This window comes from Euphorbia lathyris, chromosome 5 (genome assembly GCF_963576675.1).
Source record: "Euphorbia lathyris chromosome 5, ddEupLath1.1, whole genome shotgun sequence".
In the NCBI taxonomy this organism is placed as follows: domain Eukaryota; kingdom Viridiplantae; phylum Streptophyta; class Magnoliopsida; order Malpighiales; family Euphorbiaceae; genus Euphorbia; species Euphorbia lathyris.
This window is the reverse complement of record NC_088914.1, coordinates 38,193,958-38,221,174: the sequence shown is the minus strand read 5'-3', so window position 1 is coordinate 38,221,174 and position 27,217 is coordinate 38,193,958. Positions and strand designations below refer to the sequence as shown.

Here is a 27,217-nt window from a genome sequence, read left to right as displayed (position 1 = left end):
TGATTGACTTTCAAGATCTCTAAAACATTTTTTCCCTCAATTTTGTCATGAAAATTTACACGTGTGCCCGTTTACTTGGATTTTTTTATCCTTTTAAATCAATTTCTTCCAATATGTGGAATTATCATTTTTTATGATACAAAGTTTGTTGAGGCTGAGTTGTTGGTAGACGTTAAATGGCTTCAACAACTTCATATTACTCGTGTTCATTTAGAAATGAATGTTCTTTGGTTGTTGATCTTTTTTTTATTTCTACTTAGGAGGTTATTATTTGTATTTCTTTTATGAGTATCTGGGAATGAGGTTGGATATGTTGATCATAAGTTAGTTAATGCCACAAATAAAATCCTATGAAGCAAAATATATAGTAAATTTGCAAGACTAAATTCTCATAATAATTAAGGGAGAAATTGAGAAAATGGTAGCTAATGTTTAGGGTAGAGTGCAAGGATGGGAATCAAGGATTTAAAAACTAATTCTGTAGAAATTGATTAAGAAAGGGCACCCAACCCAACATTATGAAAACAGTGCATTTATGGTATATATAAATATTAGGAAGGATTTCTAATAAAGCATACTTCACTTTTCCCTTGTAAGAAAGAACCTTCCTTAGTCTGGTAAACTGAAAACAACATCCCATGCTATAATTATTGTATTTTCATATAATTAACACCTTTAGGATTTTCCAGCTGGTTTCAGTTTTTATTCTTTTCATCTTTAGCATTCATAATTCTTCTATCTTTATATAAACCTTGCCTGCCGCTTTTGTCCCCCTCTCCATTGCAATTTCTCAACCTCTGAATTCCTCTTACTCAGGTAACTGCAATTCTATCTTTCTATTCATGAACTCGATCATAATGTCATTTTTTCAATTGTCTTCAGATTTTCTTTTCTTAATTAAATTAATCTTCTTTCTTCATAGCTATTTCTCTTTACTGTTACTTTAACATGTGGGAGCTGTTGTTGTAGGATGAGCTGGTCTAGATCTGTTTTATTGCTTTGTCTTCATGCACATTGTGTGCTGTCTTTATTTATTTCTTTTAATATTTAGGACAATATGAATTTGTTTTCTTTATCACACTCTACAGAGGAAGCACTGAACTTCAATTGGGGATCTTAAGCTAGGGCATTAGATTGGACCTTAATTAGGGTATGAAAATGATGTCTTTTCCTGCTTGTATGCACTCCACTTTCCACATTCACATTTTTTTCTGCCATTGCTTTCTTTCGATGCCCTTCCAAGCTTTCTGAATTTAACTAATTAGTATGTTATTCTGTGTTTAATTTTTAATTTTGATTGATGAGTTCAACAAGATCTGGTTTTGGAAGCTATAAAATGGATGCTTCTGTTTAGGCTCTCTTTGATCCTCCCCAAATTTTGCTTATTTTGGTTGTATGATCTTAAATTTGGAGATTTGCCATCTTTGTTTTGCTAATTGATAAATCTGTCAATTCAAAGTAGGGACTTTTAATTGTTTGTTTATCAATGGGTTAAGAGATTGTATTGCTTGGACATTAATTACCAAATATGGCATTTGATTCTTGCAGGAATTTGGAGAGTTATAAAAACATTTGGTGTTTAAGCCTTTTGAGAATATGGAGCTGTTTATGTTAAGTACTGCAGTATTGTTTTGCTTGACTTCACCAGCATATGTTGAATCTGCTAGTCCTCTAGCACCAATCCTGCCTCCAACTCCGGCTCCAGCACCAGCACCAGCACCGACACCTGGATATGTGAACCTCACCAGTTTACTGTCAGTAGCAGGCCCATTTGGCACCTTCTTGAACTACCTTGAATCCACAAAAGTAATTGACACCTTCCAAAATCAAGCCAACAACACAGAAGAAGGGCTTACTCTTTTCGTGCCGAAAAACTCTGCCTTTTCATCTCTAAAGAAGCCATCTTTATCAAACCTAACTCAAGAACAGCTCAAGCAAGTCATGCTTTATCATGCCTTACCCCATTATTACTCATTGTCTGACTTCAAGAACCTTAGCCAAATAAGCCCGGTTAGTACATTTGCAGGAGCAAATGAATTCGCTTTGAATTTCACAGATGTGTCCGGAACTGTGCATCTTGATTCAGGATGGACTAGCACTAAAGTTAGCAGCAGTGTATTTTCGACTGAACCTGTGGCAATTTATCAGGTTGATAAGGTGTTGTTGCCTGAAGCTATTTTTGGTACTGATATTCCTCCAATGCCTGCACCTGCACCAGCTCCTGAAATTAGCCCAGCTGCAGATGCTCCGTCATCTGATCTGACCGGAGACTCCCATGCCCCGGGTGTTTCCACTCCAAACTCTTCATATAGAATCATGAATGCCGGTATTTGGAGTCAATTGGTGTTGGCAGTTTCAGGTGTGCTGGTCTTGTTCTTGTGAAAGTATTAAAAGTGATTCGTTGGTGATTATTCTTAATTTATTTTGAGAGGATATGTCCAGATTTGGTATATTTACTTTGATTTTAAACCATTTTTTGATTATATGTCACTAAATTTATGTAATGGAATTTATTATTGCTGTTTCTACTCAATCCAATCTCTTTTTTTTTCCTTTGCTATATTGCTTGTATTTGGTTATGGTCAATGCTTTTTACAGAAGATTTTGAGAAAATAGAGAAAGAAAAGGAAGAAAAAGAGGATTTTGGATTTGAATTTATGTTTTGAGTGATTTAAACACAACACCAAACACATAAACACCTGTAAATTACAGAAGAATTGAATTTAGTGCATCTGAATTTCAAATTTCTGAAGTCACTGTAAACTTTCAGAAAATGTTTTCGGGTTCCAAATTCAACTATTTCTACTACAGGTTGGTTCTAAACATATTTAGAATCATCTTTCTAACTTTCCGGAGTCATTTTGATCATAAACACACGAGTTCGGGTTACCGCTCGGTTCTCGGGAATTTCATGTTTGTGAGTTTATCATTCTCAAAACTGGATAATAGCTCTAAAGTTATATTTCGAAGGGTTTTAAAAGCTTTCCCTTTTGATACCACCTGTCACGGGGCTATTTTTCCAACCCGCCCGGCACTTAGTCGCTTGCTATCAAAATCGGCTGAGTAAGCCTTTTTGAGTTGTGGAAGTTAGAATCGAAAGCACTTGGGAAGATTGAGAGAATTGGGAGAATAGCAATTGTATTAAACAAGCAAATAAGAATTACAAGAATTGCAACAATTTACAAAGTGTTGCCGTTGCTAGAACTCTCTCATGCACTTGAATGCTTTTGCAACTTGTTTACTTCATTTTATTTGTGTTTCGGGTTTTTCCCCTTGCCATTGTTCGCTTTTATTTATATAAGTTAATCAGGATCGGGTTGATCTGAAGATATCTGGGGGAGAGGAGAAATTCTAGTCGCAGGGGGAATAGGTCCGTCCAGTCAGGATTAGTAAGGAAGCGGTCGAGCCGTTCCCATATAGCCTCTAACCCTGCACGTCGATTATACCAAGTGAAGCCATTACCATCCGCCCCTAAATCTTTGAGTTGAGATTGCATTCCTCCAAACACACCTGAAAAGGTTCCATTTCCTTATCATTTCGAATTCTTTCGCCTTGTTTCTCGGACTGACATATGATCTCATTGAAATCTCTGAAACATAACATAGGTTGTGGATCCTCAAGAGTCAAGAATGATGGGAAAAACGGATTAACAACGGTAACAACAATAATGCGGAATTAACCTCCGTTATTAATCCTTTCCCGACTTGAATGAATCTATGAGGAAACTAATTAGTAGAGCAACAACCAAACACAAACGAAGCAACAACGATAGTAAAATGGCAGTCACACAAACACAAAGAACAAGCACGATTTTTACGTGGAAAACCCCCTCAATGCAAGGAGTAAAAACCACGGGACCGTAGTCCGCTTAAACCTTCCACTATATCAAATAATAATGGGCAATACACAAGTTCATCACTGGATAACACTAGAGGCATACACAATCAACATACAATCTTGGAATTTTCCCTCAAGAAGTATGAAATCAATCACAACACGAAAGAAATGAAGAACCTCAAAGAAGTCACAAATCTGTCTACAATCTTCCCCTGATACGAACTGGTCTTACAAGCCTCTGAACGACGATCGCTCCGGTGAAAACAAGCGAACAGGTGTTAGGAAGCTCCTGTCCAAAATTCACAATGATCCAACGGTTCAATCTCCGGCTATGGGCAATTTCGTGTGGCTGGACGGAATGGAAGAATAATGGATTTTCACTTTCTCCTTTCTTTGTGGTGGCCGAAAATTAGGTTACAAAAACTATCTTAAACTTACCTTTATATACTCCTAGGGTTAAAGCATGGACCTAACTCTAATTGGACTCCTCATGGGTCAGAAAAGCCCAACAAAGAATTTCATTAGTTCTCAAGTCAGGTACTTCTGCAGTTTTTGAGCCATCCATATACCCCACGACCCCACCATTGGACACCATCAGGTTGAATAATCATAAAAATACACACAATGTGAGGAAAAGCGATGAATAGTAAGATTCACAAAGCGTTTGTTGTTTATGTTTATTAGAGAAAAATAAATTTAAATATAACATAAAAATGCTCAATGTTAGACTTAATATTGTATAGCTAGAACAATTTTAGACTCTAACTAACCACACAACAAATAGAAGTTGACAAGAAATGTTTTTTATTTATTGTATTTTTGATTTGGTCCAAAATTAATTCATTTGCATAATGTTAAACGTATTTGTTTAACGCCTTTTGTGATTGATGTACGAGTGTACCAGTAATTTTGTGAAAAAACTACAAAACCTATATTAGATCTTACTTTTAATCAGATGAATGTGCAAAAAGCTTAAAAGGCATGAAAAAAGTTTGAAAATAGTAGCCGAATCTAGAAGACTAATAAACGGAAAACAATGCCAAGAAATGTAAATAAACTTGAATTGAAAAAGATTGAAATTGAGTAATTGAGGTAACTAAAGCTAGAACTTACAATAGAATGAGAAAAAAAGTATTTAGCTAAAATCCATTTGAAGAATTGTTTGAATTCTATTTAGTTTGTGTGTTTGATTCATTTGTCCCTTCTTCCTCGAACATTTTCCCTTTTATACCGTTTCTCTCTCTTGAGTCCGTAACTGCTTACGCCCACTATCTTCATGTTATAACTGCCACGTTCCTTGTAAGTTCCAAAATACTAAAGAAGTTATGTAACTGTTCCACGTAGATCTAATTGTTAGCCAATAAGATCCTTAACTATCCACTAAGCCACTTCTTTTCTCACTTCTTTTTCCTTTTACTTTGGCAGCCCACTTCATATTTCAAAGACAAATAACACCTTTCCCCTTAACTTATGTTAGATTTATCATATTGGCCCATTGTCTTTTCGATCGAAATTGCACAATTAGCCCTCCATCATGCTCTAACATAGCTCTTGCACCTCCTTCTTTCATGTCTTCTCCAATTAGGACCAAATTATGTGATATAATTACCCAACAGTCCAAAATTAATTATAGGTGAAACAGTATTGAACAATTTTATACATTAAGTCTAAATGTATTTTTTTATAGTTTTTTATGATTTGTTAGTTCGAAGTTCGCCAGTCATCCTTTAGGTGAATCATCTTTCAATTAAAGCTTTCTATGTATGTCAGAATTCAAACTCGAAATCTAGTTTAAGCGACTTGAGACCCTTAACCACTCAAACCATTGATAAACATATGATATTTTTAAATTTATACATTGAGTTTCTTTAAATAATTAAAAGTACAACTTGTAATAAATAAAAGTATTAAATATATTTAAGTACATATTTTCAAAAAAAAAAATTAAGTACTCAATAGTAAAATAAAATATCAAATGTTAAAGAATAACAAAGATCAAAATATTATGATATTTTTGTTCTTGTTACCATACAGTATGAGTTTATTACAAAATAAAATTCAGTAGTATGACAAAACGGATTCATTGGGTTTATTGGCATAAAATGTATAGGGGAAAAGAGGTCTTGATTAAGTGTGTAACACATGCGGTCCCTCAATATTTAATAAGTTGTTTTTTTGTTGCCTAAGTCTTTCTATGATGAATTGCAGCAAATAACGGCCCGGTTTGGTGGAATCGTGATTCTGGAAAAAGATAGATTCATTGGGTTTATTGGGATAAAATGTGTTTGCTTAAGGAAGAGGGTCGTTTGGGTTTCAGGAATATTTACTCTTTTAATTTTGCTATGCTTGTTTTGGAGGATGGTTGAATTCTCTAATTCACTTTGTTCATAGGTTTTTAAACACTAAGGGCTCGTTTGGTTCGCGGAATAAAGGGTGAATAGAATAGCTATTCCCACCTTTGGTTGATTTTTTTATGGAATAGCTATTCCATGGAATCCCTATTCCTTGATTTCATGGAATAGTTATTCTTCAATTTAGGTTAGGAATAGCCTATTCCTAATATTATATTTTTGTAATTTACAAAATTATCCTCCATTAAATCCTCAATCTTCTCTCTAATCACTTTCCCAAATCTTATAAATTTTGGTCGATCCATAATTTATATCATATAAAACGTGAAAAATGAAAAAATGACGAAAACGTTAAAAAATGTAAAAATATGAAACACGAAAAATGTTAAAATGTTACAAACACGAGAATATGCAAAAAATAAAAAACGCGAAAAACATGAAAACGTGAACAAATGCGAAAAGCACGAAGACGCAAAAAAAAAGCAAACACACGAAAAACACAGCGCGAAAAAGTGACAAAACACGAAATATTAAAAAACGTGACAATATGTGAAAAACATGAAAATGCGAAAAACGCAAACAAAACATGAAAACGTTAAAAACACAAAAATATGAAAAAATATGAAAAACATGGAAAAACGTGAATAACACGAAAAAGTAACAAAATACGAAAAATACAAAAACGCGAAAAAAACAAAAAGGGGAAAAACCAAAAAACTAAAACGTGAAAAATTGAAAAAATGCAAAATAAAACACAATAACATGACAAAACGTGAAAAATACGAAAACGTGAACAAACGGAAAAAACAAGAAAACTTGGGAAACACGAAAAAACATAAAAAAACGTTATAAACGCATTTTTCGTGTTTTTAACACTTTTTCATGTTTTCGTGTTTTTCGATTTTTTCACGTTTTTCATTTTTTTCACATTTTCGTGTTTTCCACATGTTTTTGTGTTTTTTACGGTTTGCACATTTTTTGTGTTTTTTCATATTTTGCGTGTGTGTGTTTTTTTTTTTGTGTTAACACGTTTATATGTTTTCGCGTTTTCACCCTTTTCCACTTTTATCTCATTTTTTTCTTTTGTTTTTGTGTTTTTTTTTTTTTTTTTGCGCTTTTACATTTTGTTTTTTTACCTCTCTTTTTTCGTGTTTTTACAATTTTTCCGTTTTCATGTTCTTATTGTTTTTTCGTTTTTAATGTATTTTTCGTCTTTCGTGTTTCCCACTTTTCTATTTTTTATATATTTTTTAAAATAATATATATTAAATATTTGAACAATTTATAATAAAAAATTAAAATTTTAAAAGAAATAAGAAATTACATTTAAGGATAATATTGTCTTTTTAATAAAAAAATTATCTATTCCATTCTACCTTATTCCACCAACCAAACATAGGAATAGTAATTCCTAAGAATTTCTATTCCATTCTTTGCTATTCTATTCCTTTGGAATAACCATTCTATTCCGTTCCATTCTATTCCGCGAACCAAATGGCACCTAAGTACTTCCCTAGGAATGGAGTGATGGATGCCATAATTGGCTTTTGTGCTAGTCATATCTGACGAAGTATGTTAAAGGCTAGACATGTTGTTTATGAAAGAAACCGTTGGATAATAGAGGATGGAAGATCGGTCAATTTGATGGAAAGCCAACTCCAACAATTAAGGTTTCTTATAATCGGTCGTTATATCTTTTGAATCCAACTCCAACAATTAAGGTTTCTTGTAATCGGCCGTTATATCTTTTGAATCCAACTCTAACAACTGGGGTTTCTTGTTTGATTAACTTTGATCCTTTTTGTTGGAAGGAGGATTTGATTAATCATTATTTCACACATGATATTGCTACTGCAATTTTAAGGATTCCTTTGAGTAGAAGGATTGGTTCTGATTCCCTATTTTGGATCCATTCAAAGATTGGGGAGTATTTGGTGAAATCGAGATATAAAATAGTCATTGAAGTTATGAGGTTAAACTCAAACCAAGCGAGTAGTTTTGTGGGTACGGATCAATTTTGGAGTTCTCTTTGGAAGATTAAAGTCCGGACAAAGTTTATTCATACTATGTGGTGTGCAGCAAAAAAATGTTTTGCCATGTTTTGCAAATCTTTTAAAGAAATGTATTAATTTGCAGGGATGTTTTCGATTCTGTGGTTATTATGTTGAATCTTAAATTCATCTTTTTAAGGATTGTCATGGTACTAGATTATATTGGAAGAATGCGAATTTGGTTTATCCTGGTTATAAATTACCAGGCTTAGATTTTTTCAATGTTACCGGATATCAAACCGGATTGATGACTGGGTCACGGATTACTTGGTCCAGGGGCGGAGCCAGCCCAGAGCTCGGGGGGGCTCCGGCCCCCCGGCTACCGACTCCACCCTTGAGTAAAATATGTCCATTAGTTCATAGCCCCCCCTAATTTTAGTATATTAATACGTGTTTATACTGATATAACAGAATGTTGAGATGGTTAAGAGGCTTGTTTTGTTGTAAAATGTTATGGGTTCAAACCCTTTGAGTCTCATTTTTTCGCTTTTATTTATCCCAAGTGTTTTTTTTCCCTACAACTCTTTTAAAGTTTTTTTTTTCGAAATGTAATTTTTAAGAAATTAATGTTGGATTTATAAAACATTAAATATTTCTACTTCTTTTAGGCTTAGAAGTTTTAATTTTTTTACACTCAACACACAAAAACTACAAAAATTTAGGTGTTTTAGTTTAGAAAATCAACATTGAACATATACTAAAAAAATTATCATGCTGGATGCAAAAAAAAAAAAAAAATTCCAACCCTGACGGGCTGGAGTTTAAAAAATTACCACAAAGTACGTAACTAAAATTAGCTCCCCAAGTCTTAAATCCTGGCTCCGCCACTGGCTTGGTCGGACCGGATGGCTCGGATTAGTCGAACTGGATAACGTAATAAATAAATAAATAATATTTATATTTAAATATATATAATTAATTTAAAATTATTTTTATATATTATATATATCCAAAATAAATTATAAACAACTTTTGGTTTATTATTTTTTTTTTTTGTTAATTTCAGTCTTAAATATATAACGAATAAATTAAATTCAGAATAAATTGAAATATATCAACGTATTCTATGTCGCAAGGTCTTTTTAAAAATATATTATAAACTCAAAACGGACAAATGATGAATGAGAAATTGATGCTGAAAAGTGAACGAAAATGATTTGAAAGAAGATAAAATGAAATTAAGCATTCACGTCTCACATAGAAAAGAAAGAAGAGATTTAACTAGTTTATAAGTAAATGGGTTTTAAAAGACTCTCTCACACGCTGGGGTGCAATTGATTAACCACCGGATTATGGGTGCACCCGCACGATATGGACGACGCGAATGCTGCACCGTAATAAGATCCAATATTGGATTTTTTGAGTTGGTTTGCTGCTGTTTTGCATTATTTATCAAAGGAAGGATTTGGGATTTTCTGTGATGTAATCTATTACATTTGGTATGCGGAATCAGGTTATCCATAGAAAACCTTGTTTGGGAGGTTTGAAATCAATTGCATAAGTTAAGAATTCTTTGGCTAGTTATGTGGCGGGGTTGCTTGGTGCACGACGTGGGCGACGCGAATGCTGCACCGTAATAAGGTCCAATATTTGATTTTTTTGAATTGGTTTGCTGCTGTTTTGCATTATTTATCAAAAGAAGAATTTGGGATTTTCTGTGGTGTAATCTATTACATTTGATATGCGGAATCAGGTTATCCATGGAAAACCTTGTTTGGGAGGTTTGAAATCAATTGCATCAGTTAAAGAATTCTTTGACTAGCTATGTGGCGGGTTGCTTGGTGGTTCTGGTCGTTCATTTCCTGCTGGGTCGGGTTCTCGATGGGTCGGGAATGCTGGGTTTAATGAGATGCTGGAGTTGTGATCTAATGTTGGCTTATATGGAGGCTTGTCGTTTAAATTTGCAGGTGTCAATGCAATGGCTGCAGTTCATGGTCGTGTGTTTGACGATGGCGGTGATGGGTCTTTTGTCCAATAGCCAAGGAGATTTGCTTGCCACTGCTGATTATATTGTGCATCCTGGATTTAATTCATTTGCTGATGGAGCTGCTATGTATTTGTATTTGTAGCGTCCTCCTATTTTTCCGGAATTATAAACTAAATTGTTACGCCGCTTTTTCAAACAGAAATTTTGTGGGTTCTTTTTGTATGGTTGTAAGAGATTGCAATGGTCTTGTTAATTTGTCAGGGACGGGCCAATTGGTACAACTTTGTCGGCCGTACACGCTGAGTTGATATCGATTCTATATTCAATTCGGATTGCTCGTGATTGTGGATTTAGTGCTATATCAGTCGCCAGTAGCGAATACAGGATTGTTTGGTTGGGAGGCCGATTTTACACATGGTGTGTATTTTTTTTTTCTGTTCAAATTTTTTTAGTAAATGCATATGGATTATAATCGGAGTGGTCAATAACTAATTTTTAAGTATCAATGTAAAACTTTTCAAAATTAAGTTATATTGTGTTTAAAATTCTTAACATATCAAAAAAAAATTATGTCTAATAGAAAAAATTGGATTTAGAGACCGTCTAATAGGCTAAAAAAATTAGAAATTTGAATTTAAGAAAGATCTAACACGTCAAAAAAAAATTAGAAATTTAGATTCAAGCAGCGCTTAACAAACCAAAAAATTAGAAGCTTGGATCTAGAGAGGACCTAACATACCAAAAAAATTGAAATTTTCGATTTAGAGAAGCCTAATAGACCAAAAAAATTAGAATTTTGGATTTAGAGAGGCTTAGCGGGACCTAGGCCAATTTTGGGTGCTAATTCAGCACCCGATCATTATTTCTTGGAAACAGAGGGCTGGAACCACCATCGCCTCAAATTTCATGGAGACAAGGGGGACTGAAACTACTCGTGGTCATGGTGGTTCCGGCGGTCGGACCCGGACCCCTCCCCATCTCCGCCCCTGTTAGTGGCTTCTGACTCTGTATCTGCGATCAAATTGATAAGAGGTGACCAAGTTGTAGCTAATTCTATAGGTGTAATTATTGAGGATATTTTGGAGGAGACAAAATCCTTTTTGTCAATTGATTTTATTCATAAGAAACAGCAAGCTAATTTAATAGCACATTATTTAGCAGCTCGGACGGGCTCTCTTTTTCCGTTGGAAATTCTTGTAGAAAAAATTTCTCGGTGTGCTTCTTCTTATATTTAAAATGATTGTACTTGATTTGTTCGGTAATACAAGATTTCTGTTTATATATAAAAAAAACCAGTGGTATGACATAAAATAAAGGGACTAAATTGACTCCCTCGTTTTTTCTCTCATAAGTTTCAATTTGGTTGAAAATAAATTTTAAACACTAATTTAGTCCACAATTTGATAAATTTTGTCAAATTAATCCAAAAGTGATACCGTAAATTTTTTAATTTTTTAATAGTTATACTTTTATTATTTTAGATTGATATATATATATATATATAAAAGTTAGAAGGATCATTCCATCGGTGGTGGATAAATTGGGTCTTGATTATCAGGATAAGCGTTCACGCTTTAATTCTGTTGTTGATGATTTTTTGGTTAATTTAGAGTGGCTTGACTTCGGCACTCTTCCTTTGATTGTTCAAGACAGTATTCGAACTATTCACAAGGGTAGAGATGATCTTGATTTTTGCGCTTAGCAACCCTCTACGAAGGGTATTTTCTCTGCCAAAAAGTACTATTCGATTATCAGTCCTAGTTCCTCTTCGGTGGACTGGTATAAATTTGTTTGGAATGCTCACACTCCCCCTTCTCGTTCCTTCACTTTCTGGAGAGTTTTGCATGGCCGGGTTCCGACTCACAACCTCCTGCAGCATCTTAGATTCTCCTTTGCCTCTCGTTGTATTCTATGTGGTAGGGATGCTGAGTCCATTAACCACCTATTCATTGGCTGTTCTTTTACATATTCTCTTTGGAGGGCTCTTGAGTTTCACTTTGACTGCTCTTTGCCTCGTTATTCACAATTCATCCACTTCTTCAGCTCTCTTCGTAGCATTCATTTTGGCTCACAAGTGTCGATGATCTGGCATGTTGGCGCTGTCACTTGCATCTGGTTAATCTGGCATTCAGCACTCGAAGATCACCCTCTTTCGAATGATTCGAGAGTCCTTTGCCACTTCTAAAGGTTTTTGCTCTTCACGGAGAGATGATGTTATCTTATCCCGTCTTCTGGCTTCTCCTAGGCCGCCTCCGCCTCCCAACATTATTCCGGTCCATTAGCTTAAACCTCCTCCGGGCTGGGTTAAAGTCAATGTGGACGGCTCTGCTTTTGGCACTCCAGGCGAGGCAGGAGCGGGAGGTATTTTTTACAACTATCGTGGATTTCCCAAAGGCTGTTTTGCTTTTCCACTCATTCTTTTGCTTATATGGCTGAATTGATAGCCGCTATTTTTGCAATTGAACTTGCCTGGAAGAAAAATTGGCATCAGCTTTGGGTTGAGTCAGACTCAATGTATGTTGTTAATCTGCTTAGACATCGTTCCATGGATGTTCCTTGGAGTATTCGTTAAGAATGGTTGCATTGTGTCAGTATTTGCTCTAGGATGAACATTCAGACATCTTTAGGGAAGGAAATAGAGTTGTTGATGCACTGGCAAAGTTTGGAATCTCTTCCTCAGTGATCAATTGATGGCCTTCAGCTCCTCCTGCTTGTAGTATTTCTCAATTGCGTTTTTCTTAACTTTCCTAAACTTTTCTCCCCACTCCTCTTTTTGTTTGTTCTCATTCCTCTTCTCTTGTTCAAACACTCATTTTTCGTTTATTAATATATTACAGGTTTGTCAGTTCTTGGGCCACGGGTGCTCTTTTGACATTGACAAGTAATTGAAGTAGTTGAAATTAAATGAGGAGAATGAAAAGGTGAGAAATGTAAATTTGGTTGGTAATATTTTACTAATTTCATAAGAGTCCTGTTTTCGCGGGTATCAGAGGCAAAGAGGTTTTCTCTCCATCTTATTCACTCCATCCATCCATTGGATTTCCTAACATCACTGAGCTCCTCTTTTCGCTCAAATACCCAAAATTGCAATACATCTCTGTATTTGCATTTTCTCTTCTGGGTTTCAGTAATTTTCTCGCTTTCTGACTGATCATCGTTCCTGAATCATCTAATATGTAGCATGTACACGCTAATTCCGCCTCTAAATCATTGTCTTCTTTATTGGGTTTGTACTCTTTTTCTTTTTTGGTTAATTATTTTCTCAATTATTAGTATCAATCAATTAATCCATGATATGCATTCTAACAAGCTTATGGGTTTACGCAATGTGGGTTTCCTACCAGTTTCATTCTAGCTGGAGCGAGCGAGGATAAGGATTGGAAAAGATGTCTAGTTATGTGGGTATTCTTGTCTCTGATCCATGGCTTCAGGGCCAATTTACCCAAGTCGAGTTACGCACACTCAAGTCTAAGGTATTAGGAATTTGAGTTCACTTTTCAATTATGTTAAATAGAAATTTCTGAATGGATTTTGCATCTCTGTTGTAGTTTATATCTGCAAGGAATCAGGTGGGTCGAGTCAAAGTGGCGGATTTGCCTTCTGCTTTTGTAAAATTGAGGCCTTTCAGTGAGGTTTTTAATGAGACCGAGATTAAAGCTATTTTAGCTGAGTCTTATACCAATGCAGAAGAAGAATTTGATTTTGAAACCTTCCTCCGGGTTAGTCTTTGAAGCTTAGAGATTGCAACAGCTTTGGTCTTGTTCTTGATATGATACTCTTGGTACTTGCAATTGATGAATTTCTTTTTTTATCTTTTTGTTGATGGACAGGCATATTTAAATGTGCAAACAAGAGTACCTGCAAAATTGGTTGGTAAAAAACTAAGATATTCTTCCTCATTTCTCAAGGCATCCACAACCACTTTTCGCCATAACATTAACGAATCCGAGAAAACTTCCTATGTTACACACATTAACAATTACTTGAAGGAAGATTCATTCTTGAAGGAATATCTTCCTTTAGATCCAAATACGAATGCTATATTTGATCTCATAAAAGATGGTGTTCTTCTCTGGTATATTTTATGCCCCCTTGGTGATCCTATATCCTGTTTTGAAAGACATAGTTTGCATGTACTAATGATGTTTTATGCTTTATGCAGCAAGCTTATTAATCTGGCCGTCCCTGGGACTATAGATGAACGAGCTATTAACAAAAAAAAGGACCTTAACCCATGGGAGAGGAATGAGAACCACACCCTTGGCCTTAATTCGGCAAAAGCTATTGGCTGTACAGTTGTTAATATTGGAACACAGGACCTTGTTGAAGCTAGAGTAAGCAAGACTAGTTTTAGTAATTGGAATCGTGCCATATTCATCTTTACTGTTTGCAATGTACTAAAGGCTTCTATTCCCTTTTTCTCCAGCCCCATCTAGTACTTGGATTGATTTCCCAAGTTATCAAGGTACTCAACTCTAGTTTCTTCCTTTATATGTAGATTCATATTATTGATTGAAAACCTTGTGATCATGATAGTCTGATAAGAACTGAAGAGTTTGGATATTTTGAACTTGTGGGATAATAATGTGGTTGCAACTTCAGATTCAATTGTTAGCAGATCTTAATTTGAAGAAAACTCCTCAACTTTTGGAATTGGCAGATGACAGCAAGGTTTAGTTTGGCCTTCTTTTGAATTTTTTTCTGTAAACGTGAGAAATCTTGTATGAATTGTTGAATCTATCTCTGCTACCATTTTCATATTATATACTAAACTTTCAGGAAGTGGAGGAGCTTATGAATTTAGCCCCTGAAAAAGTTTTGCTGAAGTGGATGAATTTTCATTTAAAGAAAGCTGGTTACACTAAAGAAGTTACAAACTTCACATCTGATGTAAAGGTATGGATGCTAACTATTTTATTATATAGCCTTGGTGGCTTGATGTCAATCAGAAGAAGTCAGTTTGTTTGAGTACGTTTGCCTGCATTTTCAGATTATTGAACATCCAAAGTATCTTATTGAGCAAGAAAGAGAATCATTCATTATTTGCACTTTTACTAGTATTTAAATAACTTCAGGTCTGGTTTACGTCAGTAGCTTTTAGCGATAGTATGCACTATGCACAGATTTTGTGCTTTAGTTAGAACTGTATCTTTTCCTTTTTCTGGTTGAAACTGTGCTGTGGGCATCTTGCAGGATGGAGAGGCCTATATTCACCTGCTTAAAAGTCTTGCCCCAGAACTGAGTGGCCCTGCCACAACCGGTGCTACTACTCCCATGGAGAGAGCAAAGTTAGTTCTTGATCAAGCAGAGAAACTAGATTGCCAAGGATTCCTCACTACTAAAGACATTCTTGAGGGCTCCGCCAATCTTAATCTTGCATTCGTTGCCCAAGTATTCCAGCACAGGTAAATGACAAGAAAAACAAAATTTATTGCATGTTTTCCTTGCATATATACTACCTTTAAGTTCTTCATGTGTACATTTCTGCCATACTTACTTCTAGAATTCACTTTATTGCTACAAAATTTGAGTTCTATATAAGTTTATCTATTAAGATCATCTAATATTTTTAACTTTATCTGTCTCCTCTCGATCTCAATAGATAATATCTCTCTATGGTAGGAATTACTTTATTTTCAATAAACTGCAGATTATGTGCTATCAGAATTTCATGCATCTCTAGCGAGCCGTTTCTTTTAACATCAGTTTATGTCGATATGAATTCCATATAATGGCTCTAATTAGGCTATTAGAGTTTGTGGCACAATAGAGGCACTTGGCCACATATTCTAGTTAACACATTCATGTAGGCTTGAAGAATCAAACTGGAAGTGTAAATGACGAACTACCATGAGCAATTGAAGAACTTACATGAGCTGTTCTCTTGGAAATTACACCAATTGTCATTCATGTCTTCTTATTTTGGATTGATCTTCTCCAGTTGCTAGATTTGGGGAATTAAATAAAATGAAAAACTTAGGTCGATGTTCGCTAATTGCAACATGCATGAATGAAATTTGGCTCATACGATCTTTATATTTTATGCAGGAATGGATTAAAAGTTGACAATGATAAGATGTCCTTTGCTGAGATGATGGTGGAGGATGATGCCCAAACTTCTAGGGAAGAGAGATGCTTCCGGCTGTGGATTAACAGTCTTGACATTGTTACATATGTTAATAATGTTTTTGAGGATGTCAGAACTGGGTGAGCCTTTTAGTTTTCTCCTCAGAGCAATTATTCAGATGCCCTGTTAACATTTGGCTGACAGTTAGCACTTGCTTAATGCAGGTGGGTTCTTTTAGAAGTGCTCGACAAAGTTTCATCTGGATCAGTTAATTGGAAACAGGCAACTAAACCTCCTATAAAAATGCCATTCAGAAAAGTTGAGAATTGCAACCAAGTTATAAAAATAGGAAAGGAATTGAATTTTTCCCTTGTCAATGTTGCTGGGAATGACATAGTCCAGGGAAATAAGAAGCTCATATTAGGTTAGTTCGCCTTTCTTTTAAATATCCTATCAAAATGCCTTTATGCTACTCACAATTTTGCAACGTTCTATAAATGAATTACAGCTTTTCGCTGGTTATGCTTCTTCAAGTTTTTGGATATCTGATGGAAAGCATTGCTAGTTAGAATTTATTATTTGAAGTCACCTGCTCCCTTAAATTCTTTGCAATATTGTTTTTAATTCTCTAGTTTTAATGGTGCCTACAACTTGGATCAAACTATGCATCCATATTTTAATGCCTTGATTATGCAGCAGGTGGGTGGCTGTGTTTCCATGAGGAGTAGAATATCTGCTTTCTCTATCATTATATGGAACTCTTTTGCATTGCTAACATATTGATTGGTTAAAAATGACTTGCTTCAATGGCGATGCACTTTGTTAACAATCACCTTAGCTTCTTGTTTCTAGAATTTCTTTTTCTCAGTTTGTTGCATTCAAGTGCTTTTGACTTCATTTTGGAAAGAATTGACTCCTGCCTCTTCTTTCACACCCCAGCATATTTATGGCAGCTAATGAGGTTTAACATGCTTCAACTCCTGAGAAACTTGAGATCTCACTCCCACTCCCATGGTAAAGAAATTACAGACGCTGACATCCTAAATTGGGCAAACGCCAAAGTGAAGAAAGCAGGTCGAAAATCTCATATGGATAGCTTCAAGGTAAATGAAAAGTTCCCTTTTGTATACAATTCAATTCCATCACATTATCCACCTTCTAGCATCTCATATTTTCTTATTCAGGATAGAACCCTATCAAATGGAATTTTCTTTCTTGAGCTTCTTAGTTCAGTAGAGCCAAGGGTAGTCAATTGGTCTGTGGTTACAAAAGGAGAAACTGGTACGTTATTCTTCTTTTTTCATTTTTTCTCTCTCTCTCTTTTTTCCTCGAGGTGACCCACCTTAAAATCTCCCTATATAAAACAAGACACTGTGCTAACCTTGAGGTCGTTTTTGCATATAAAAGAGGATTAAACTGAGACCTGCACAGCTATTTTGGTAACATATAAATGAATCTTTAAGGCAAACTCTCATTTCATGTTACTAACATTGCAGAGGAAGACAAGAAATTGAATGCTACCTATATAATCAGTGTTGCCAGGAAGCTTGGGTGCTCCATTTTCTTATTACATGAGGACATCATAGAGGTCAGGCTCTTCATCTCACCTTGTTTGCTCATGAATGCAGTGAAATACAAAATGAAAATGATGTCTTTATGCACGACTTTTGCTGATGATACTAGTTATGATGGAAAGATCTTAAAAATACAGCTAATTAGAAGCTAGAACGATAACAAAGCTCTATATAAGGCTTGAAGTCCAGTAAAACTAAGAACATACATGCGATGCAATTTTAGCATGGCAGGGAAACCGAGAGGAGGGCGAGCCTTGGCGCAACGGTAAACGTTGTTGTTGTGTGATCGAGAGATCACGGGTTCGAGTCTTAAGAGCGGCCTCTTGCCAAAAAAAATATATATTGGCAGGGGAAAGCTTGCTCCCAATACACCCTTGTGGTGGGACCCCTCCCCGGGCTCTCGCTTAGCGGGGACGCGTAGTGCACCGGGCTGTCCTTTAGGGAAAGTGAGAGAAGCAGGGTTAGGTTAAAGGGAATGGAGGTTTCTCAGAAGTGAAAAAGACAGAAATGCATTGTAAATTTTACTGGACCATAAATTCCCAAGTAAGTCGGCAAGGGAGTTCTTTATGACAGAAATGTTGGGCAGTGATGATGCTTAACAAAATGAGTGTCGCAAAGATGTGGAAAAGGTCAATTAGTAGATGAGTGATTGTTGTAACCATTGGGAATGAACTAAGGGTGCATCGTTCGTTTTCTAGTTTAGTCAGGCTGAGGCATTGGCATAAAGAAATTTTCATATCGACAGCAATGAAGGAAATGAAAAATCAATTCAAGATGGACTTAGCTCTTAGCATCATAAGCATAAAAAAAAAAATAGAAGAAAAACAATATAACATTTAGTTGACCAGATCAAGGTAGTTTCCAAGTTGGGAACAACACATCAAATTACTGCTTAAGTTGTGTGTTTCTTGCACTGACATAGATCCTGCATCTTCATATACCATCAACTTTTTCAATGTGCAGTTCTGATTTTCTTTGATAGTTTCCATATGAAAAAGATACCATAGCATTAAACAACATCGACAGTTCCAGTTTATGTTGTTTATTGAATTGTATGATTATAACAGGTAAACCAGAAGATGATGCTTATCTTGACAGCAAGTATAATGTACTGGAGCCTGCAGCAACAGGCTACAGAGACAGATTCATCTGCTATTGACGATAGTGGTGATACGTCCTCACAACCTGTGGATGATATGACTATGGATGATGCTGCTGTAGAAACCCTTGAAGGAAGCTGAGTGTCCTGTCCTGTCCTGTCCTAAATGCACCATCAATTTCCTTTACAATAACAAAAGAGTGAACTAACAATCCAGTTACCAAGAGTTCAAAACAGAAGCAGAATTTTTTCGTGTAAATTAATTTTTTTTTTTTTTTGTAAGTATAGCTTGTTCTTCTTAGGCCTATTTTTGTAACTTGAAAGTTCACTCAGCTGCACTAAATAAATTTTGATTGAAAGAGAAATGGTCTTTATAGCAAATGCGACAATTAGAAAGTTTGGCATCCATGGAATGGAGCATTGACCCCTTATTTGATGAATTTTGAAGAAATTCAATCTTATTTCCTCATCAAGTTTCCTTGTCTGGAAGAAATTAAGCAAGAGAATTTAGTAATTTTCTTTAGAAATAAGATCATTTGCCAGAATTATAAATCATTTAGAAATTCTAATCGAATTGTGTTTTTTAAAATAAATGGTTTCCAGACAGTGCATAACGAAAGGTTGATAAGACTATCTATGAAATGAATTTTTATTAAAAGAAAAAATCCCAAGACACTGCAAGACTCAACTCACTCAGCATTTTATACTATGTATACTATACTTACAAAATTGCATACAATATAAATCATACAAGCTATATAGATATGACCACCAAACAATGTCCAACCACTATATCTTGGACATCTAATTCATGTGCAAATTTGAAGGTGTAATTAATATTCATTCTGAGCAGTCTTCATCAGTAGGTGCATCAGATTTTTCTTTTTCTGCCACAACCATAAGCATCTCAAGCCGCTTGTCAAAAAGTAATGCACTTTCATCTCTCTTGTCGAGCTCAGCAGCCTCAGCCTCAAGCCATTTCTCTCGCAAATCATCAAGCAGATTTGCTTGGTCAGTATTTATAACAGCTCCTGGAGCACTTGGAGCTGTAGTGCGAAGTGAAGAATCTCCAGATGGCGGAGGCAGCGTCAGAAGCATTGCTCGGAACTCACGAGTATCAGCAAATGTTTCAAAATTGCAAGCTATCGTATCTAGGCAGTACTCTCGGATCTTCCACACACCATACCTGCACATGATGTTTTGCTATTAATAACTTGGTCGAAACAAATCCATTAATCACAAGGAATATTCAGTCGACATGTCCAAATTTCCAGCTGTATGAAAGAACGAATTTAGAATCTTTGATCTCCTCAAGACAGACGTACAGGACTTCGGAGTAGGAGCTTAAGCTCAGTCAGGATAAAACAAATTTGCCCTGCGAAACTAAATCTCGAGGAGAATTTGCCCCATAAAGTCTCAAAAAGCCCATCATGATTCTCCAGGTTATTGGCCAAACAGACTTGCCCCCATAAATCATGAAAAGGAAAGAAGAGAGGTTTGGTTCATACGAGTTTCACAGAGTGTGGAAGCTTATTTTTTTACTTTATAGGCTAAATTGGCCCCATACTCCCACTTCACAAGGCCTTGGTATTTAATCACTCAACCCAGATGAATATATAATTAATGGGAATTTTTTTAAGATAAACACATGGAGAGAACTCTCATGGAGTGAAGAACCTCACTTAAACCTGAATAACTAACAAGAAGCGTCACGGGGCAGAGTCACAGAAACTGTTGTATTCCTAAGTCGTGAATAATTTAAAACTATCTCAGCTATATTCAGATAAAAATACCAATCAAAATTATTCAGCACGAAAAGGAAAGAAGAAATGACAGCTTACATGTCTGACAAAATAAGCCAATGACACAGTTCTGCAGGTGAAACCATTTCCAGGTGTGGCAATATCGCATCAGCTACAGCACGCTTGAGAGGAAATAATAGATATCTTGAAGCAGCATCAAACATCTCCTCTGCCTGCAAAATTAATTCAGTGGGTATTGAACACAAATTAACTTGTGGACGAGCCATTTAAATAAAAAAATATAGGATACCTGATCTGGATCTATATCCTTCAAACTATCAGTATACCTGGACCAACCAAGGTTCACAATAAGTCCTCCAATAATTAATTCAGGATTTATGGTAACTAATTCAATTATAAATAGCAGTTCCAACAACTCAAACTAAAGTCAACTAAGCAACATATATTTGGTTGATGCATCAACTATTTCTAGGACTAGAAAACCTCTAATGTAAGGAGAGGCATAATCACAACCAGTGCATATAAACCAGAAGATAACTTCCTAAATAATTTTGATTAAGCAGAATGCTACACGAAACATAAAACACTTACATATACTCCACCATTTTCTCCAGCGTCTCCAAGCTCAAATCGTGCTCTTCAAGACACAGAAGAGCTTCAATGGGTAACCCATCCTTCCCTTCATGAAAATCTTTCATTCGGGCCAATCTTGCTCTGAAGTACTCCGATCTTGATGCTAAAATCACTTGATGGCAGCGAAAATTTTTCTTACCCACTCTTATACAAACATCAGCAAGATCATTTACAGAATCTCTCATCTGCAATGAACCAAAGGAGTATGCTAAACTATCAACACTACCATCCAGGCTCTTGTCCACAGTGCATTTAGCTAAAGAAGCCTGAAGGATACGATGCAGGGCAGCAGGAAGCCGATCTTCCTCGGGAAGTGATGCACCCTGTAAGATGTAACGTTTCTGAGAGTTGTCCAAATCTCTCAGTGCTTTGTAATCTGCATATTTTTGATGAATCAATTCTTTCTCAATGATCCTTTGTAGGGAGTCACATTTGCATACTTTGCAAATTCTTACAAGATCTTCCATGTCATCAACAGCAATTTCTAGCCTGTCAGAATAGAAGAAGTGGATGAGGCTGTAAAGAGCAGGATAAGACAACTTCTCTCTAGCGAACCTCACTTCACTTCGGTATCTCCAATCATTTTCAAACTTCCTCCTAAAAAATGGAGACCGAGCACTTAATATGACTCTGTGAGCTTCAATTGCCCTACCCTGAACAAAAAATGTCACATCCGGAGAGAAGTGGTTGGAATTCGACATCACACTGGATGAAACACCTACTGAATAACGTCACACATCAAATGTCACATCCATATTTTTCTGAGAAGAAAAGAGATTCACAACCACAATAAGTTGTCTGGCTACTTAAAAAGCATCAACGAAGACATTCTAGATCATGCCGTCAACATATGAATTGAAGGATGTTGTTATTTTAACATATATATTTGCATAAGCAAAACTTTGACAGAGGCTTGACAAGACAGTAGCATTCCATATCATTGTTGTTAAAGGTGCAAGGAGCACTAAGGCGCTAGGGGGTCCTAGTGCCTAGGCACAAGGCTCAGGTGCGTGCCTAATGAACAAAAGGCACAGAACAAGAAAAAAAAATAGATACAAAATCTAATTGTCAATACTTGATATTAATGTCACTGATACTCTATTAGTAGTTAAGGCACGAGTTATGATGAACTAAAAGGCACTTATAACCACACAAACAGGACAAACCCACATAAAAACATAATATTAAACGTCAAAAACACCAAGTTAAGTGTCGTTGACAACATAGACTAGCTAGAACTGAAGCAGACCTCTGTTGATTTCTTGCGTCGCACTACAAAAGGAACTCCTCTCCTTTACGTCTCTTACTTTTCTTCCCTCCCTTCTATTTTTGTGTATCTTTTATTCTTTAATTAGATCAACGATTTAGATTTAATTTTACTGAACAGGATAAGTGGGAGGATAAGTGAGCATTGAAAAATATTAACAGCCTAATAATTAATCAAAACACAGAAGAGGAGCGCCTGAGAAGAGCCTGCTAAGCCCAGGCAAGGCACACAATGCGAGAGCCTTTTAAACAGAGCCTCGCCTAGGACTTATTAGGCGCAGGACCTTGAGCCTCGCCTTTAACAACCATATTCCATATGAAATATGAAGCTTACCATCATCTCTATTTCCCACAATAAAAGAAGGAGGGTGAAAAATGTATTGCACATCTTCTTCCTAAAAGTTAAACAGGCAGCATTCTCATTAATAGCCAAATAAAGCCACCAATTAGTTTCATCTCTGTCATAATTTCTGAACTAAATTTGTTCCCTCATCTGTTTACTGATACCGATCCTTCCATTTGGTATAAATCGTCCATATTATGGTCTCAAATTTATTTCTCAATCAGAACATTTTAAGGATTTTGCTCTTTTCTCAGGTTACATACAACATATCGAGAAGGTACACAGAAACAGTAGTTTTATGCTGTGTATACAAACATTCCAGTATGAACATTACACTGAAAGACAAGATATTCAGTTGAAGCTATCACCTCCATGAACTACTCTCCGGTTTTAATTGTCTTTTAAGGTTATGAATTTGTTCATTTTTATATAAAGTTTTATATTACCTATGCATTTTTGGCAAGCTCTTATGTACACTAAAACAAGTAATACTTCGAAAAACCTTAAAATATAAAAAAGAACTAGTAATATATGTTATGAAAAAATTAACTTTCAAAAAAAAAAAAAAAAAAAAAGACTCTAACATAGGAAAGCAGAAACTTATGCACAAAGCAGGAACAAAAGTGAAAGCCAACAATCACCATTTGGTATACATGAATATCGAAACTATCAAATTTTTCTAATTTCGAATATTCTTAGCACCGAGCATGCACAAACTTCTACTCTCTAGTCTCCAGACCAGTAAACTACTAGTGATTTGACCATACATAAAAAGGCACCAATAAGAGTAAATTAAGAAATTCATGCAAATTCGCCTCAGCTAATGCAGTTAACAGAAGCCTAATATTAAAAGAGGAGATAAAGCACCACCTGAAACTTGAAAACCCCCAAGCTCAGCCTGTTCTGTGTAATCCTTATTAGCCGCACAAGCTAGGAAAGTATCTCTTAACGCCGCCTGAAGCGGTCCCAAAGGCGGCGGTCTGGCTTCAAAAGCCTTCAAAAGCTTCCGAACCTTCAAATTCAAGGCAGCATAGTGACACCTATCCCCGTCAAAAGTATGCTCGGAGCATATAGCTCCGCTCTCCAATAACATCCTAGCGGCATCGAGATGGCCGGCCAAGCAGGCATAATACAAAGCTACGGAATCCCACTGGTCCCTGGCGTTAACATTCACGCCCGACTCCAGTAAGTATTTGAGGCGGTCAATGTCGCCGGCACGGGAAGCCTCAAAAACGTCGCCGTTTGGAACCTTCTTGAGCGGGAGAGAGGAGGAGAAATCGGACGCGTCTAGGTCGATTCCGTCTAGGTCTGCATCAAGGGTCCATCGGTGGTTAGTTGGGGGCATTTTTATCCCTTTCTTGTGTACTTAAGCTTGAAGGAGACGTAACACTATGTCATCTTTGTTTTTGGAGTTGAAGAATGATTTGCAGACTCCGGCTTCGATTTTTGTGTCACAGAAAAACTAACACCAATTTCAAACCTAAGGATTCATTTTAATATATAAATATATTTTAATATATAAATATGAAAATAAATATAATTTAATAATTACAATTAATCACGTAAATATATTATATAAATTAAATATTATTATTTTATTTTCACATTTAATTTAAATAATTTTTTTATAAATAAATATAATAATATAACTAAAATTAATATATTATATTTTAGGTAAATGATATATACAACCTTAAGGGTTATATATAAGCATTAATTATCCATGTGTTTTCTTATATTTTCAATAAAAAAGAGAATTAATTGTATTGGAAATATAACAATATATTATGATAAATGTATTTAAATATTTAAATATTAAAGTATTAACAAATTTTAGGTATTGGAAAATAAAAATAGCACTAATAATAAGAATTTTAAGGTTCTTATTTACAGCCCTTAGGGCTGTAAATATCAGGACCCTATATTTTATATTATATTTTTTATCAGTAAAAAATAATGAAGTGATACTTCAACTCCATCGTTACTATTTTATATTATATATAGATAGATATGTAGAGAATTAAAGAGATTTTATAGATTAATTTAAATTATGTAGAACTTTTAGATATAGATATGTAGAGAATTAGAGAGATTTTAGGGATTAATTTAAATTCTGTAGAACTCTTAGATATAGTATGGATAAAATAATCTTTTTATAAATAAATATAATAATATAATTAAAGTTAATATATTATATTTTTTAATATATTTTTTATCAGTAAAAAATGAGGAAGTGACACTTCAGCTCCATCGTTGCTGTTTTATATTATATATATATATATATATATATATATATATATATATATATATATATATATAGATATGCAGAGAATTAGAGAGATTTTAGGGATTAATTTAAATTATGTATAACTTTTAGATATAGACTAGTTTTTGGCCCGTGCGATGCACGGATTCATCTTAATATATAAATATTAATAAAAATATAATCTAATAATTACAATTAATGACATAAAGGTGCTATATAAATTAAATATTATTATTTTATTTTCATATTTACTTTAAATAATTTTTTTATAGATAAATATAATAATAGAATTAAAATTAATATTATATATTATATTATATTTTTTATCAGTGAAAAATGAGGAAGTGACACCTCAGTTCCATCGTTATTGTTTTATATTATTATATATTATATATAGATATTAATAAAAATATAATCTAATAATTACAATTAATGACATAAAGGTGCTATATAAATTAAATATTATTATTTTATTTTCACATTTACTTTAAATAATCTTTTTATAGATAGATATAATAATAGAATTAAAATTAATATATTATATATTATATTATATTTTTTATCAGTAAAAAAGTAGGAAGTGACACCTCAGTTCCATCGTTACTGTTTTATAGTATATATAGATATGTAGAGAATTAAAGAGATTTTAGGGATTAATTTAAATTATGTAGAACTCTTAGATATAGTACGGATAAAATAATCTTTTTATAAGTAAATATTATAATATAATTAAAGTTAATATATTATATTTTTTATCAGTAAAAAATGAGGAAGTGACACATCAGCTCCATCGTTACTGTTTTATATTATATTTTATATTATATATAGATATGCAGAGAATTAGAGAGATTTCAGGGATTAATTTAAATTCTGTAGAACTCTTAGATATAGTATATAAAGTAAATATTATTATTTTATTTTCACATTTAATTTAAATAATCTTTTTATAGATAAATATAATAATATAATTAAAATTAATTCATCAGTGCATTGCCTTATCTTCTGAGGGAGTTAATATGTTTGACAGAAAACGTTTTGGTGGTCACATGGCTTTAAAAATTGATATTCGTAAGACTTTTGAAACTTTAGATTGGAACTTCCTCTTAGCTGTGCTGGATTCCTTTGGTTTTTCTCTCACTTTCAGGGATTGGATCCTTAACATTCTGGCATCAGCTCGTATTTCTGTGATCATTAATGGTTCTCCAAAGGGTTACTTTTCTTGTTCTAGAGGGGTTAGACAAGGGGATCCCCTCTCTCCTCTTCTGTTTGACATTGCTGAGGATTTTTTCTCTCGTTGGATTGCTAAAATGGTACAGGAGGGTAGTTATTCTCCTATGTACTAATCTCTCTAATTCTCTTTTCCCTCTCATCTTCTCTTTGCTGATGACGTGCTCATTTTTGGAGTAGCTTCCTTAAACAACATGTATTCTCTCAAGGATTTCTTCCTACTCTATGGTCAGATCTCCGGTCAACATGTTAGTTGGGATAAATCTGCTGTCTTTTTTGGGTCTCAGGTGAGTCCTCCGAGGAGGGTTCGTCTGGCTCATTGTCTTGGTATCCGTTTGGAGTCCCTTCCTTTCAGTTACTTAGGAGTCCCTCTATTTATTGGTGCTCCTAGGGTTCGTCATCTCAGCAGCCTTGCAGACAAATTTCTCTCTCAATTTAGCAAGTGGAAAGGAAGCTCTCTCTCCTTTGTAGGGCGTTTAACTCTAATTAAGTCTGCTATTACTGGATCTCTGGTTCACTCATTCTTGATCTATAAGTGGCCAGTAGGATTGTTGAAAAAGCTCAATAGAAGTGTTAGGAACTTCCTTTGGACGGGTTGTATTGATCAGAGGAAGCTAATCACGGTTCCCTGGCAAACTTGTTGCAAAAGTTTGGAGAATGGAGGTTTGGGCATTAAGGACTTTAAGATCTTTAATGAGGCTCTCTTGGGTAAGATGTGTTGGGATTTAATTCGAGGAACCAGTCTTGCTATTTCTCTGATGAAATCTAGATTTCTGGCTGTCTCTGGTTTGCCTAAAGCTACCATTGCTCCTT

The 27,217-nt window shown here is 34.9% G+C and overlaps 3 protein-coding genes across 6 annotated transcripts; 2 read left to right on the top strand and 1 right to left on the bottom strand.

The window, feature by feature from the left end:
• The first annotated feature begins 630 nt into the window (after positions 1-630).
• LOC136231302 (fasciclin-like arabinogalactan protein 7) lies at positions 631-2,533 on the top strand. 3 transcript variants are annotated; one of them, XM_066020637.1, is made up of 2 exons: positions 631-816; positions 1,549-2,533. In XM_066020637.1, the coding sequence occupies exon 2, from the start codon at positions 1,597-1,599 to the stop codon at positions 2,380-2,382; it is 786 nt and encodes a 261-aa protein (XP_065876709.1). In that variant the 5' UTR covers positions 631-816; positions 1,549-1,596; the 3' UTR covers positions 2,383-2,533. The 3 variants fall into 3 exon arrangements, with proteins under 3 accessions (XP_065876709.1, XP_065876710.1, XP_065876711.1); XM_066020638.1 differs by lacking the exon at positions 631-816 and adding an exon at positions 1,017-1,150; XM_066020639.1 differs by lacking the exon at positions 631-816 and adding an exon at positions 1,243-1,264.
• A 10,620-nt stretch (positions 2,534-13,153) lies between these two features.
• On the top strand, positions 13,154-19,271 carry LOC136229630 (fimbrin-5). The gene is made up of 15 exons (XM_066018543.1): positions 13,154-13,392; positions 13,511-13,639; positions 13,715-13,885; positions 13,997-14,241; positions 14,329-14,500; positions 14,593-14,631; positions 14,769-14,837; positions 14,946-15,062; positions 15,360-15,571; positions 16,215-16,373; positions 16,458-16,657; positions 17,173-17,336; positions 17,418-17,514; positions 17,730-17,821; positions 18,875-19,271. The coding sequence occupies exons 2-15, from the start codon at positions 13,553-13,555 to the stop codon at positions 19,046-19,048; spliced, it is 1,998 nt and encodes a 665-aa protein (XP_065874615.1). The 5' UTR covers positions 13,154-13,392; positions 13,511-13,552; the 3' UTR covers positions 19,049-19,271.
• Positions 19,272-19,541: 270 nt separating this feature from the next.
• Positions 19,542-24,383, bottom strand: LOC136229711 (BTB/POZ domain-containing protein At2g04740). 2 transcript variants are annotated; one of them, XM_066018614.1, is made up of 5 exons: positions 23,782-24,383; positions 21,261-22,023; positions 20,959-20,995; positions 20,748-20,881; positions 19,542-20,092 (listed from the first exon to the last, which is right to left on the bottom strand). In XM_066018614.1, the coding sequence occupies exons 1-5, from the start codon at positions 24,254-24,256 to the stop codon at positions 19,747-19,749; spliced, it is 1,755 nt and encodes a 584-aa protein (XP_065874686.1). In that variant the 5' UTR covers positions 24,257-24,383; the 3' UTR covers positions 19,542-19,746. The 2 variants fall into 2 exon arrangements, with proteins under 2 accessions (XP_065874686.1, XP_065874688.1); XM_066018616.1 differs by having other exon boundaries at positions 21,261-22,020.
• Positions 24,384-27,217: the final 2,834 nt, after the last annotated feature.

Bases quoted from the DNA above. Each gene is read 5' to 3' on its own strand.
- LOC136229711 (XM_066018614.1), bottom strand. From the start codon at position 24,256: ATGCCCCCAACTAACCACCGATGGACCCTTGATGCAGACCTAGACGGA. The intron at 20,882-20,958 runs GTATCCTATATT...TTAATTTTGCAG, and splicing joins AGGATATAGATCCAGATCAG to GCAGAGGAGATGTTTGATGC. The intron at 20,093-20,747 runs GTAAGCTGTCAT...CATCATGTGCAG, and splicing joins TGGCTTATTTTGTCAGACAT to GTATGGTGTGTGGAAGATCC.
- LOC136231302 (XM_066020637.1), top strand. From the start codon at position 1,597: ATGGAGCTGTTTATGTTAAGTACTGCAGTATTGTTTTGCTTGACTTCA.
- LOC136229630 (XM_066018543.1), top strand. From the start codon at position 13,553: ATGTCTAGTTATGTGGGTATTCTTGTCTCTGATCCATGGCTTCAGGGC. The intron at 15,572-16,214 runs GTAAATGACAAG...TATTTTATGCAG, and splicing joins GCCCAAGTATTCCAGCACAG to GAATGGATTAAAAGTTGACA. The intron at 17,515-17,729 runs GTACGTTATTCT...CTAACATTGCAG, and splicing joins GGTTACAAAAGGAGAAACTG to AGGAAGACAAGAAATTGAAT.